At 38.9% G+C, this 14,240-nt stretch overlaps 1 protein-coding gene and 1 long non-coding RNA gene across 5 annotated transcripts in view; one reads left to right on the top strand and one right to left on the bottom strand.

Annotated features, from left to right (window-relative positions):
* Nucleotides 1-3,511: 3,511 nt before the first annotated feature.
* sfmbt2 (Scm like with four mbt domains 2) overlaps nt 3,512-14,240 on the bottom strand; it is a 51,869-nt gene continuing 41,140 nt past the window's right edge. For 3 of the 4 annotated variants that reach the window (XM_034863108.1, XM_034863104.1, XM_034863105.1), the window contains 7 exons: nt 11,622-11,761; nt 11,049-11,158; nt 8,728-8,903; nt 8,399-8,568; nt 6,043-6,308; nt 5,204-5,327; nt 3,512-4,532 (listed from right to left, as the gene is read on the bottom strand). In XM_034863108.1, coding sequence (XP_034718999.1) covers nt 4,392-4,532; nt 5,204-5,327; nt 6,043-6,308; nt 8,399-8,568; nt 8,728-8,903; nt 11,049-11,158; nt 11,622-11,761 — 1,127 coding nt within the window. In that variant the 3' untranslated portion in view covers nt 3,512-4,391. The remainder of the gene's footprint in view (nt 4,533-5,203; nt 5,328-6,042; nt 6,309-8,398; nt 8,569-8,727; nt 8,904-11,048; nt 11,159-11,621; nt 11,762-14,240) is intronic. The other variant, XM_034863106.1, reaches the window with a different exon arrangement.
* The window catches only part of LOC117938478, a 14,902-nt gene continuing 5,917 nt past the window's right edge, over nt 5,256-14,240 (top strand). Inside the window, exon 1 of the long non-coding RNA XR_004655404.1 lies at nt 5,256-5,337. This is a non-coding gene — a long non-coding RNA (uncharacterized LOC117938478). The remainder of the gene's footprint in view (nt 5,338-14,240) is intronic.

Here is a 14,240-nt window from a genome sequence, read left to right as displayed (position 1 = left end):
GCTATCATCACCATATGGAGGGGCAATTTCTTTTATTTAGCCACCAGGAACTGTTCGGCCAATTAAACCCCTTTCTAACGGCCCCGTCATGTTGGATATAGATCCTGACAGTGCTTTCCATTTCACTTTGTTTGATAAAATAGAGCCTGTCAAACCAGAGTCCAATTTACCACCAAAATGTAATTTCCCCCCACAATTGCTCCTTAAAAGATTAGTATTGGTGTCAGTCAGATGTTTGAATCAAATCTCAAACATAAAAAAAACATACAATTTTTATCAGCAAACGTGCTGGATCGGTCTGTTACATCCCTACTAATGGTTTAAGAAAGTAGGAAAGTGGTTCCCAGCATGAGGGTCGGCACTCGAGCCGGGTTTGGCTTTAAAAATGACGATACCGGTACCCTTAAAGTCAAACTGAACTGCACGCTGGGTTACTTCACCACACCACAGACTTTGCCATGGGTTGGAGCTGTTGTGGTAATGAGCCAATCACACGTCGTCAACACTTGCGGTGATTGGCTGCGAGCAAACCAATACAAATCATAATTTTTTTCCAGATCTGGGTACAAAGAGGATGGGCTGCTGGTATCATTTGACTGAAGAAGTGCCAATAATATCTGGTACTGTGTTATTTTGGTTCACAACTTTAACAAATCTAAAACAGATAGATAGACAGCTCTAGTCTGCACTAGGGTTGGGCTTGGTCTTGATTTTAACAAATTCTTTCAATTCCAATTCTTCCTTTGAAATATGGTTCTTATCGATTCAGATTCTTTGAGGGGTTGAGTTGAAACTGGTCACATGCTTATGTCACGGATAAGAGGAAGATTTTATTTTGAGACAATGGTGATTTACAGTTTTACAGGGCTTTTTAAAAAAAAAAAAAAAAAGCCATACTTTAGAGCGCCCATGCTGTGTTATTGTGCAACACAGCAAGCGCCTGAAAGTACGGTGGTTGCCATGGAAACCAAAACCTGGAATTTCTTTTCCAGGAAATAGATTATATTCCTCTTTTCTTTTTTGAAATACTGGATCATTTTATCTCCTCCCAACTTGAAAGCAGTATGAAATACATTTGAAATCTAAATCATCCATTACACATCCAATATTTAAGAAATATACTATTCCTTTGTTTCACGGAAAATAGAATTTGGAGAAAAACGTTTACATTTCTCAAAGTAAAAATATAGAAAGGTTTTCTGTCAGTTCCAAACCTCAGGTATTGCGTCAGTGAAAATAGCGTCCCATTCTGCTACTAGAAAAACTCGAGCTGCTGGTGCAGACAACAAATGACAGAAAAAGCTAATTAGTTAACCATGAGTCAAGATTAGTTGGTGTAACTGGTTTGGGCCGGTTGCTTTAACTGTTGGCACTCTGGTGTCATGGAGCAACCTGTAATCGCTCCATGCGTTCTGTTGGGCCGGGTCTTGTTCTGTTTGTTTAACAGGGTGTTGCTGTAAAAACATGTCTGCCCAGCCAACCAGCCCTGGATAAATAAAGCTTAATGAACAGGGCTAAATTTAGATGTACTTGTTAGTAGCTTTGGAATGAAGGATTGGAACTTTATTGAAGGATTTATTTTTTATTTCAAGGAAAAGTGATGAATCAGAGCTTTTGTTTACACACTTGAATTTCTGTTATTGTCAATGTTGATATTTTCAATGTTGAGCTATCACTGTTTAGGTTTAGGTAACTATTTATCCTTTACCTCCTTTAGCTCACCGTTAATTCATTTCTTTAGTTAACTACTTAAACAGTAGTTTGTTTTGTAGTAGTAGTAGTTGTAGTGTTTTTAGCTATTAAAACTGTTTATCCAATACTTCTAGTATTATAGTATTATTATTAATACTATAGTACTTTTCCAAAGGTTTATCTATTAAATCAATCTAACTCAAATAAAGAGGCCTTACTATTAACTGTTTCTTTCCATTTATCCTGGGGTGCAAGTGTTGGGAATTGCGGACATGCGGCACCACGCAACAACCATGTATACACTGTGAATACAGGTAGAAGCACAGTTTATCTTTTAAATGCATTTTACACAGCACTGTAATTCTGGTGCTATAATGAAATGCTAAATGCTATACTTACTGTATGTTACTTATATTTACTATTATCACTAAATTACTCACAGTAATAATCAGTTAAAAGGTCAGTGTTTTCCCTCGGTTTGTGTAAGACAAAGTCTGTGTTTGTAGTCTGTGTGTGTTCCTTTGCGGTATTTTTGTGTCTCATTTTTACATCATTTTGGACGGCTATTATCACCATCTGTGTCTAAAATGTTGGAAAAGCTAGAGCAGATCATAAATAAATAACACTCAAAATTCTTAAAGATAAAACTTGCCTAAGATGTCTGACTACAATCATTAGATCTGAGAAAGTCTTCTGAAGTTAAATTAATCTGGCATAGGTGCTGCCCAAAACAGCTCGGGGTGCTGCACCTACACCTTATGAAGGCAGGGGTAACCCTGAAGGTTATTAGTTAGTAATTCAGTTATAATGTCTAAATGATGAATGGGATCATGTAGACATTAGATTGTTTCAACAGAGCAGCAGAGTAGAGTGTGGTTCCTCTTTAACTGTGACTTTGTGCATCGCTGTGTGTTTGCTCTGTTAACCGCAGCGAGGTCTGACTTCCTATATTCTCACCATGCACGAGGGAGCATCTCTTCATCGTCTTTATCACAACTGTGGCTTTTACATATGAAGAGCTCTTTTGCAGAAACGTGTTTCTATTGTTAGTGGCAGGGTTACTTGAAATGGTACAGCAATACTTGAAATTATTAAAAGCTAATAAGCCATTTGTAAACAGAGTCTCCATGATGAATTAGAGAAAGGTCAATTTCATTAAGACATGACGAAAGTGTGCTTGTTTGAGCTGTACGTCGTGGGTGCAAACACTGTAAACAAGATGACGTGTCTTAAAAGGTTAATTGTTTGAGATGTTGTGCGTGTTGCCTTTCAGAATGAAGCAGGTACAGCAGGTGAAGTGGCAGTTGAAGCCTGAAGCACAGAGAGAATATGAAGTGTTTGCTGAAGTGTAACAAATGCATGAGTAGATCTTTATTAGCTTATCATTTATGATTAAAACACACCATTTAGTTTCTCTGCCTCTTGTTCAAGTGAAAATTAACAAGAATACGTGGGTACTACTTTTGAGTAAATGATCCATAAATGTTTTGAATCAACCTTAGGGGATGTAAAATTGTAAAGAAAAATTACAAAATTTAGAATAAATGTATACACCTGTGACGCAGCATTATGTTGTGTGCTAGATGTACTAGATGGGAACACAGTACACAAGCTACTTCCTTACATCAAGAACATACATCTATACTGTTTTGAGTATTTTTATTATGTGGTTTTATCTGTTATCCAAAATATAATCAGGGGGATATCTAAGGAACTCCAACTGTATCTGTTGTGAACATTACTACAGTACTCAAGTACTGTAGTTGTAGTTGTAACAAGACAAAGGTCATATTTTGAAAGAAAGGTCATAACCAATGGATACAAAATCAACAGATATTTATTTTCGTACTTATCAAAAATATCTGCAACATATTTGCATAGATGGACATGATTGTTTGATGTGATTGCAATAATGAGAAATGAGCAACACAACACAAAGTATTTTAGAGGGTGTTATTCCCCAGAGACCTTTTTGTTGCTGTGTAAATACAAAAGAAGTGGAGATCTAAATAGATGCAGATCATGTTTCTGTTTGTGAAATATCTGCTAGGGGTTTGTTTTAGTGCAAAAGGAATTTGTGTTGACTTTATTATATATTAATTAATTCCTCTCCATCCAAATGGATAGAATTCTCCTATTTAATAAGGATAACAATAATTATTTCAAATATATTATTTCTTGGTTTGTTAAATACTTTCAAATATATTTTGTTTCTAAACCAATCATGTCTCACAAAAAGGGACAAACTTTTTATGGTCAATAATTATTTTGAACTTAAATGCTATGACTCAACTCATCACATGGAAATGAAAAATAAGAAATAAACACAAATGTCTTCAGTCCTCAGCTTTTCATAATAACTTCTTCACAAATCAGTAAAGCACACGGATCGACTCCGATGTGGTTTGACGGACTTAGGTACTGCATCACATTTTCACACCCGACAGTATCCCAGAGATGAATCCTTCAACTTCTCATAGGGAAACCTTCGGTTGTAACTTCAGTTTGTGCTTATTTGTGCCAATGCAACCGCTGCAAAAATATCCTTTCTTCTTGCTAGTTGGAAAAAAGTAAAAACTTTCACATTGCCAAAACTTTCCACCAGGAGGCACCTAATCCAACAGTTAGTTCCCAGTTGTGCAGGACCACAACATCTATTTCCACTAAGGTGGTGTTCAGTGTTGCTCCTTCAGTTCACTTCAGTCGGCAAACTGTCTGTAAAAGGCAACCTTGACGCGCTCTATCTGGTGACAAAGTTTGATGGCGGGGCCGAGCTTCAGGTCCATACACTCCTGTACGGTGGGCAGAGTTAGCAACAGCAGGGCCTGGCCGTCGATGTCCTGCAAAGGAAGAGATGTACATCAATACTTAAATAGAGAAAGAGACTACAGTTCTTCTGATTCTGGCATTTGAAGATTTTTTCTTGGATTTTTTGGCTTAAACTGGCTATTCCCCTCAGCGTTTTTCCACCGGTCTTAACCGCTGATTGTTTCAACAGAAATGTGCATTTTTTGTATCTCTATAAGCATCCAAAAAGTGTTATTCGTGCAGCAAAAGAGGCTATTTACAACATTTAAAAAACTACATACTCTGGTCATTTAGTCCAGCCTAACAATTCCCGTCATAAAAAGTAATGAGAATAAAAGGGGAAAGATGCAAAGTAGCTTCTAAATAAGTAAGAAAAAAATTGAATTAGTGATTTTTCTTTTTTAACTTTGATCAGAGAATGGGAGAGAGAGAGAGAGAGAGAGAGAGAGAGAGAGAGAGATACAATTACTGCTTTTTCAAGAGATGATCTGAGCAAGTGTGTGTGTGTGCTCATTTACGTCTTTCTGTTACGGACCCTGAAGGTAACAGAATTTAGTTTGGTCCCTTTTGTCTGGTTAGAGTAGTATGCAGTTGTGATGGTAAGAGTTGGGGTCTAAGAAATGTATTAAATCAATAGGTGTCCTCACAAGTGTCTGTCTGTCTGTCTGTCTGTCTGTCTGTCTGTCTGTCTGCGTGCATGTACCTGCTCCTTGAAGATGTTGGCCAGGGATGCACAGTCAGTAGAGTTGATAAACTGAACGACTTCGTCTACGCTCCACTCCAGAGGATTTCTGTCCAAAACCAGCTGTCCCTCCTCCTCCACCATCTGACACACATGTGTTGTTTGGGCAGATAAAGTTTAATGTGATATAGTAAATACAGTGTATATATAAGACTATCACTACTAAGAATATTTAAACATGGTGGCAAAACATTCTTGTTAAAGTACGTTTTTTAATAAGTGCTGCAACTAACGATTATTACCGCTTTCAAAAATCAACCAAAAGCCAATCCAAAGTAACAGAATTACATTTGTGATTGTAATTTCATTGTGTCACTAGACCTGACACATGCCTGTTACTAACCACTGTGAGGGTTGAACCTCCATCAGTGTGCCGTCTGTAGGGTTGGGCATCGTTTAGATTTTAACAATTCTGATTCCAAATTAGATTTTTTTTCGATTCTGATTCTTTGAGGAGCGGAGTTCAAACGGGTCACATGCTTCTTTCACAGATATGACTACTATTCATTTGATTCAAAGGTTAATTATAGTTTTACTGTTCTTTTTCACTCAAAAATAAAGCCACACTTTAGAGCGTCACTTATCGTGCTCCATGGCTGCAACACAACAAGTGCCTGGAAGTATGCTAAGGAAACTTAAACTTGTGCATTCAATTTGGAACGGCTAATCGGATTCAAATCCAAAATTTTCCAAACGATTCCAATAAAAAAACAATTCCATTAGAATGAAACGATTCCAAGTTGGAACTGTTTCTCGAGGCCCAATCCTAGCCGTCTGTGTCTGTCTGTCTGTCTGTCTGCACCTGCATGTCTTGTCCTTTGGGTGGCTGGTACTTGTTGTTCTGGTTGTACGCCGATAGCGAGCGGGTCGACCTCCTGCAGCCCTCGGGGGCCTCCTGGTTGCCCGTATTGTGGCCGGCACTAAAGGCCCTGCGCAGAGCCGCGGCCCGGCGTGGCCGGCTGCTGGTTACCTCCACTGAGGAGGTGTCTGTGTGGTCCTCGCGTGGCTCTGAGCTGGTGCCTTCGCTGCCCGATTGCAATGCCATCTCTTCATCCTCTTCACTGTCCTGAGAGAGGAAGAAAGACTCAGAGTCAGATAGGGGAGGGGGAGGTGTTGTTTTGCCTTCTGGCTCTGACAAGACCTCAGACCAGGGGTGGGGCTAGAAGGGGGGGCTAGAGTGCTGGCAATCTGACAATTGTGATTTCCACTGGATCAGAGTACTGTCGCTTGGCTACCTGTTTTGCCAGTCACATGACTAATAATGTTTCCATGATGACTATCCAAAATTCTGATACCATGAAACTAGCACTGGAATTGTTTTTTAAAAAGTGGCATATTGAGTCTTCAGAAAATGTGTATAAGATTAGAACATGCAATTTGTATTTTTATTTAAAATGAAAACAAGAGAAATGAATAATGAATGTGATGTTTTATTTATCAGAGTAAAACTGTGTTGTTCTATCCTATTTCCTTTATTTCTAAGAAGATTTTCTATGCTGTATTCTGATGCCCTCCCTCATCATTACATATAGCAAGGCCAGCGTCCATCAGGAGATTTCCATCAGGTTTTTAAAGTCAATTACGCTAAATTAGAGAATGTACCCAATCAGATGCGGCTACTACTAGGAATCATTAAAGGGGCAGTTGCAGCTAAAGAAGAAATGGGGGTTTGCATCATCTTGCGTCTGGTAATAGAAATACAAAAAAGGAAGCTAGATACATTTTTGTGAAATAAATGGCGCCACTTTACCACACCACGTTTTGACCAGTTGGTATAAAAAACATTCCCGTAATATTTTGTGTAATCTGATGGTAGAACTCAACCACTTTTCCAGCTCCAGTGGTGTTTCATTGGTGTCACAACAAGAGGAGATATTTAAGCTGGGCAGGAACATACTGTATGTGAGGCTGGTGTCTTGTAAGTGACGTTAGGCAGGACTCATGTTGTCCTCAAGAGTTTCAGGTTTCCACTAAGAGCAAGAACTCAGAGGGGTTGGATCAGTTTGCTACCTGGGGTTGGGTTCCAGTAGCCAGGTCCAAACCCACAATTGTTAAAGAGTTTCTTATTGAATCTTGTTGAATAGCAATAAGACATACAAAACGTTCATATTTAGCAAAATAGAAATATATATTTGGAAAAAACGTATTTCTTTGAACATCAGTATTTGAGTTGTAGTTCTAAAATATGAAGTTTATGATTGATAACTCATTATTTAAAGTTGATAGAACCTGAACCTAATTACATTTAATATACATTTATTGAGATAATTTGATGTTGTTTCAGATTCACTTACATTTTATTAAACACTAACTCTATTGCTATGGCAGCTTTTTAACTCAAATGACAATTTATGTATTTTTTAATGATTCATTGGTATTTATGGTTATTTTTCAAGCATTTTTCATAATGTGTTCGGGTTTTAAACCGTTGGTTGAACAAAACAATAAAGCTACAATTAAGGATTATTTTCAAGATCAATTGGTCTGCAGATTAGTTTTTATAGTTTCCCACAGCTCAAGATGATAAACTTTAAATTTACTTTACTTTAAATATCTCATTTCTCCAATCCAGAAACTATAAACATTCAGCTTGACTTTAGCATTAGAGATACAAGAACAAGCTTTTTCCTTTCAGAAATTTCAAATAATTGACATGACAAGACAATAATTCATTTTTCATTAAATTGTTGCCTGTTAATTTTGTGTTGATTAACTAACTCTCCAAAACAAGCAACTTTTTCAACACCCAATTGAAAATTATACATTGTTAAAGTCTTACTCAGCTTAATCACTTAATATTCCTTTTGGTGACCAAACCAGTCCGACCAGTAAGAACTCCATATTTTAGTGGGAACACATATAAAACAGCCACAAAACTACTACTTATCACAGAGTTCTTTTCTTTCACAACATCACACCAAAGCCCATATTCAAAATCAAGGGCCTTTAATTAGTCTTAGACTATGAGTGGGTAAACTTATGGGCTGTCTAAACTAAATATAAAAAAAGCTCCTTTTCTTCCTGTCACATGTAGGGATGTTTATATTTATACACTGGTTTATGATTGGTACACTCAGTATCTGCTGTAGCGTGAGCAGGAGCACACAGGATGCCCCGTTTACACAAAACAAGAGAAGAAGAGAAGTGTTATCTAACCTGCGGCGAGCCAGCAGGAGTGTAGTCCACAGCTGACGAGCGTCTCTTCTTCTGCACAAAGATAGCTTTCCTCTTCTTTCTGCGGCGCGTCGGCTTGGCCAGGTCTCCCTCGGCTGCCTCCTCTCCTCCCATCGTCTTGGACAGCTTCCTCTTCTTCCCATAGTAATAGGCTGCGGACGCACAGCAGATGTTGAAAACAATACACACCAAAACAAAACCTAGCTCATCAGAGGCAATTATACACTTTGGGCTGTCACAAGGTTTGATTTGTGACCTTCTTCATAGTTGTGGTGATGCAGGAAGTGATGCGTGTAATTACAGAGACTCACTGTATTTGGTTTTTGTCTGAACGAAGCAGTTCTCCGGGCACTTTTCGGTAACGAGGACGGGGCTGAAGAGGTTGGGGCAGCACTGTAGCTTCACGCACACCTTACGGCAGAAGTCTGGGATCTGGTCTGTAAGGCGGACTAACCGGATGGTGGAGCGATAAGTTTTCCCCTTATATCTGGGGAAAAAATGGGGGCAAGCATGCAGAGGAATGTCGTGACATTGTCAGCCAGTGATTACACTTTTATTTATGAGAACAATGCTTTACAAAACCGTAATCCATCAAAAGCACTTGGCAATAAATGATGATTGCCGGCGCAGTTATGATGTTTGATGTCAGATCGTCTGGTTGAGGAGGATTATCCAGGAGAGCGGAGTATGACGCAGGGTTGATTATCATGCAATCTCCGATCAAATGGCTAAGGTTAGGAAAGATGAGCTGATCTGTTGGCAGCACTCGGGGAAAAATCTGATCTGCAATCTGATGTGAGATCAACTTCTCCTGAGGGACTTCTTAAACATTCAACAGATTAAGCTGGAGATTATATCTATAGATTAAAACCCTAATAAGTTTTGTTTTTTTGTTACTTTTGTTACAGTTTTTCAGGTTTTAAACTTCACTTATTTTGAGAGAAATAATGAAACAATACATATAAATATATTTATGATCAGGAGTAAGTGTTTCTCCCTGTTGAATTTAAATAACTAAATAAAGTAAAGACATTTTACCATGCACGTTAAAAACGGCAGACTTATCTCCATTACGCTAGAATAAGGTCTGGCTACACAACTTAACCAATAATTAAACCAATCACAATTGTCAATAAGCTCTGGATGCAGTGACGATGTCCAGGACATCCCATAAAACAGACTACTGGGCTTTATATATTCTTTAGTCTCTTGTGGCGTAACTGATCTTTTTGTAAAATCCAAAGCATGTAATTTAAGCCTTTTTTGAGACATGGGGAACCTGATGATGCCTGGTCTAACTTAGATGTATCCTTTTTTTCCCGTGCTGCGCAAATTTAAAGATAGTTACCCATTTCTTCATTTTAGCCTTGAAACAATAGACCGGTTGACTGCCTAATGCACATTTGATATAAGCGATGGTGAACAAAATCCACAGTTTTCGTTTTGTGCAAAATGTATTCCAAAATTTATCTGAAGTTACTGTGAGACTTCAGCAGTCTAAGCAAGTCAAATCAAGTGGATGCTTTCCAAAAACATTTAGTTTTAATCTTTTAGGCATAACATTCCCTCCCTATGTTTCCCCAGACAGTGTCTCCCTCTTGCAGAGCAGGGATCGTAAGAAGGAGGAAAATTTGTGTACAGCAACACTGGAAGACACTGTACACACTTGATTTGTTTAACTCAGATTTATGAAGCCTAAAATTAGCTTTTGGATAAACATCGGAGTGTATTTTTAACAGCAGGAATGATTACAGCAAACAAAACCTGTTTCAGTGTCCATATGGGCATCTGATGAACTTCTCCTTCCACGCTTGTTGCTGGCTGTATGATCCCGCATTTTGTACCACCAATTAGCAATACATGTATAACATGTTAGGACTGCAGCTAATGATACTTTATTATTATTTATTAAACTCTCTTTTTTAGATAAACTGGTTAACCATTTAGTGTGTTTAATGTCATCAGATTTTGGGGGGGTTAAATGTCCATCACAAGTTCCAGAGTGTAAAGTAACATGTTGAAATGTCAAAACCTCAGATATTAAGTTAGCGATAAAATGACATTTATCATGTGATAATTACATCGCTGTGTGATCAGAGCTGCTAACAAGTCCCCTCGGATCACTTGGCTCTCTGGGCAGCAAATGACCCAAAAATATTAAAGTTAACCCTTTTCGAGTTGTCAAAACATTCATGGGTGAATGTGAATCATAACAAAGGTGACTCAGCAGAATCTACGACGGGCCACATCTTTCTCATTTTAGCCAGAAATAATGGGGCCATTTTTTGATTAGAAAACACAGAGCATGCAGCCTCGAGCTGTGAAATAATTTCATGCAGACATCACTAAGAAAATAACAGAAAATTCAACGAAGGGAGCCAAAATGGACTCGTAGGGACAGTGAGACGAAAACCGCCAGGCTCCTTTGAGAGGCCTACTACTGATTTTCAGGGAAACTGTGGTCATAGTCTGATTTATTATGATTTATAATACATTTAGCATGAAAGCCCAAAAGGTGTGTAATTGTATGACTTCATTGGCCCTCAAAATTACCAAATCAAACAGGGAAAGTCTGTTCTTTTCTTTTTTGCTAAACGTTCCTTTGCACTTCTGTGTATTTTGGTTTCCTCACTTGGCTTTGAGAGTCTCCTCTTGGCTGTCCCAGCTCGTATCCTCCAGATCCTGCAGCTCCTTCAGGACTCGTCCAGGCTTGTAGGCGGCATTGATCAGCATGCTCAGCAGCTGGAGCCAAAAGCAGAGCGCAGATTTAAAAAATAATAAACTCCTGGTTCAACTGAACAATTCTCAGGAAGAATCAGAGTAACTGCACAAACATGAAGGAGAACAAACACAGATCACACTTGTCTTTAGAAATTGTGGGCATGAGTGCATGCACACACACATACAGAACGTGCATGTGCACGTACAAACAGTCTCTGGAGAAATTAAGAGGCTGTTTTGCTGAGCGGTAGTGGCGGTGTGCATGTGTAAACACACTTGACTGACAACTCCTCACATTAAAATGAAGGCACTGCTGGGAAACTGCAGGTGGTTAACAAGACATTGCTGTCTCACCCTCCATCTTTCACCTCCTCCCCCCTCCCAATCTCCTTCGACCCTCCTCTCCCTTTGAAAGTGTGTAACTCTTTGATTAAACCTGTTCCTCTTCGTCTCCCCGCCCCCACTGCTTCTAACATCAGCCCACCTCTTTGAGGACCAGCGTGCATTTTCCGGGCCCGACAGCCTGCGGCAGCTCCGCGATCCGTCCCTTGTTGAGGTAGGGTCCTGAGAAACAGCGGTGGTTGACAAAAATCTTGGAGCAGCAGTATCTGCCATTGACAGAGCCTGGGATAAAGGACCATAAACAGAACTGTTAACTTACATGCAACTTAATATGATACATGTATACTTGGCTTAGGCAAATAATCATCTCTTTAGACAAAGAAATATTAAACAAGTGAGTACATTTTTGATTATTAGAAATGGTTATCACTAAATTGAGTCATCTTAAGAAAAGCACACATACAAATGAACCATGGTTTGTATCGTCTGAGATCTAAGAATGAACTTTAACAAATCTCTTTTTTTTGGTTCTTAAAAAACAATTCCAGCGCAAAATGAACATAGGGATATTAACACACGTGGGATATGTTTTAATGCTAATCGAATGTGACCAGTTTTACCGCAAATCGCTAATTAGCGCGAGTAGTTGGGGAACTGGTAAAGTAAAAAGAAATCACTATTTCTATACCACCAACAAGGCTCAAAATAGGACCACACTTCCAAGGTAGCATAATAAGAGTCCCTACATGTAAACCGGAGCATTTTCAAACTTTGTAAGTGTACGACCACTTTTTTAAAAGATCGTTTATAAAGACTGTACCGTTTGCGTATACAGGCAGGCGCCATCTTGGGAAAACGGTCATGACCAGTGGAACGACGAACGCCGTGCTTGAGCCATGTTCCTGGTTTCTGGTTGCACGGTGTTCGTGGTACCCTAACACCTTAAAGGAATTGTCCTTTAAGACTGTCTCGGCTCTAATGTGTGTTCTTCCTAAGCTGCTGTATTAAATCCCCATTTCAGTCAAACACAGACTGACTGAGTTTGGAAAAAAACAATACATAATGAAACCCCTTTATCTAATTTTCTACTAAAGAAGTTTTAGCAGCATTTGGCTGCCAGATCTGAGTAATCTGGGAGCAGAATATTATATTTAAAAGGATCTTACACTGAATTCTAAAGACAAAACACTAATTCGACATGTTAGTCTCATGCAATCTTCCGGACAGTTTATTGAAAAAATATGAATGAATGTGTGACTAGATACATCAAAGCAGTCTTTGGCTACACATCCTTTTGAAAATCAGTCTGACTTTTCATACATTTCTGCAAGTTATTTTTTTTGTGCTGTTAATTTATGATGCACTTTTGTGTATTTGAAAAGGCCTTTAACGGACTAGGATTAACTAGGATCCAATGTAATGTGACCAGAACAGCAACGATAACATTTTGTGTTCAGTTAGTCCGAAGCTTTGCGCTTACATTCTGCAACAGTTGGAACAGTGTTGTCCAGCTCAGATGCAATGTTAGGATGCAGTTTGATTGCACATTCATTATTGTCATATTGTCAAAGGTAGAGTTGCCATTTGCTGATACCTCGGTAATTATCTGGGCAATATACCGGGCAAAACTATGCCAGCAAAATGCAGAATGCACTTTGAGGAAACATCGGGATAAAACTATACTGCTTCACAAAAAAAAGACCTGCTGCCTTCAGACTGCTAACGTTTTCGGGCTCTGCTGTATCTCAGAATGCAAAATACTCCTGGCTACAGGAGCTGTTTGGCTCAAACTTGCGGATTACACCTAGTGGTTGGGTCGGATCATGAATTATTCATTTATTTATTTTAATTTATACTCTTTATTGATTGCTGGTTTATTGTTGTTATTACACACTACACACATGCCTGAAATACACACATGTTCAGGTCCTTTTTTTTTTACATGCACTTATGGAGAGATGTCAGAGTGAGTGGGCTGCAACTGCTGAACAGGCGCCCTGAGCGGTTGAGGGGGTTTGGTGCCTTGCTCAAGAGCACCTTGGCAATGCACTGGATGTGGACTGGCATCTCTCCAGCTACATGTCCACACTCCGTACTTTGGTCCATACAGGGAATTGAACCAAAGACCCTCCGGTTCCCAACCCAACTTCCCACAAACTGAGCTACTGCCACCCCAAATTATTATCATGAGATTTAGTTTTTTTAGGTATTATTTCTAGAGTTCAACGCTAAAAAATAAATCAGCTAATCTGCTTAACTTGGACTGGGTGGGTGTAGTTTGATCAGATTTTATTGACTGTGACCAAACAATCTCACAGCTGTCATCAGATTCCGATTCAAATATTGCTAAATCAAGATTTTTTTTAATTAACCCAACTGAACCCCGCCCACTCCAAACCAGCAAGAAGAGCACAGAAAAAAACAACAAATATTAAAATCTGTCATGCAAAATATCCATAACTGTTACTACTTTGTGTACTTTGGCAGAAAATAGTGTGTTCTTGTGGGAAGCCATCGCTAAGATCAAGAAGCTGATTAAGAAAAAAGGGTTTCAGGGCCCCCAGCCCATGCTTTGTTCTTTTAACGCTATTTTGCTGCCTAAGAAGCTGCATGTGTAACTGTTTTTCTCATATTCTTATACATCACTAGTATGTGACTCTAAGCATTTCACCACAGAGGTGAATTCAGAGATCAAGAGTACATCCTGTTCATCCCCCCTCCCCCTTCAGAGATAAATGAGGGTCAGCATAACAAATCTGCA

The sequence above is a fragment of the Etheostoma cragini genome, chromosome 23, assembly GCF_013103735.1.
Source record: "Etheostoma cragini isolate CJK2018 chromosome 23, CSU_Ecrag_1.0, whole genome shotgun sequence".
Taxonomy (NCBI): domain Eukaryota; kingdom Metazoa; phylum Chordata; class Actinopteri; order Perciformes; family Percidae; genus Etheostoma; species Etheostoma cragini.
The sequence above is the reverse complement of the archived record's forward strand: the minus strand, read 5'-3'. Positions and strand labels throughout refer to the sequence as shown.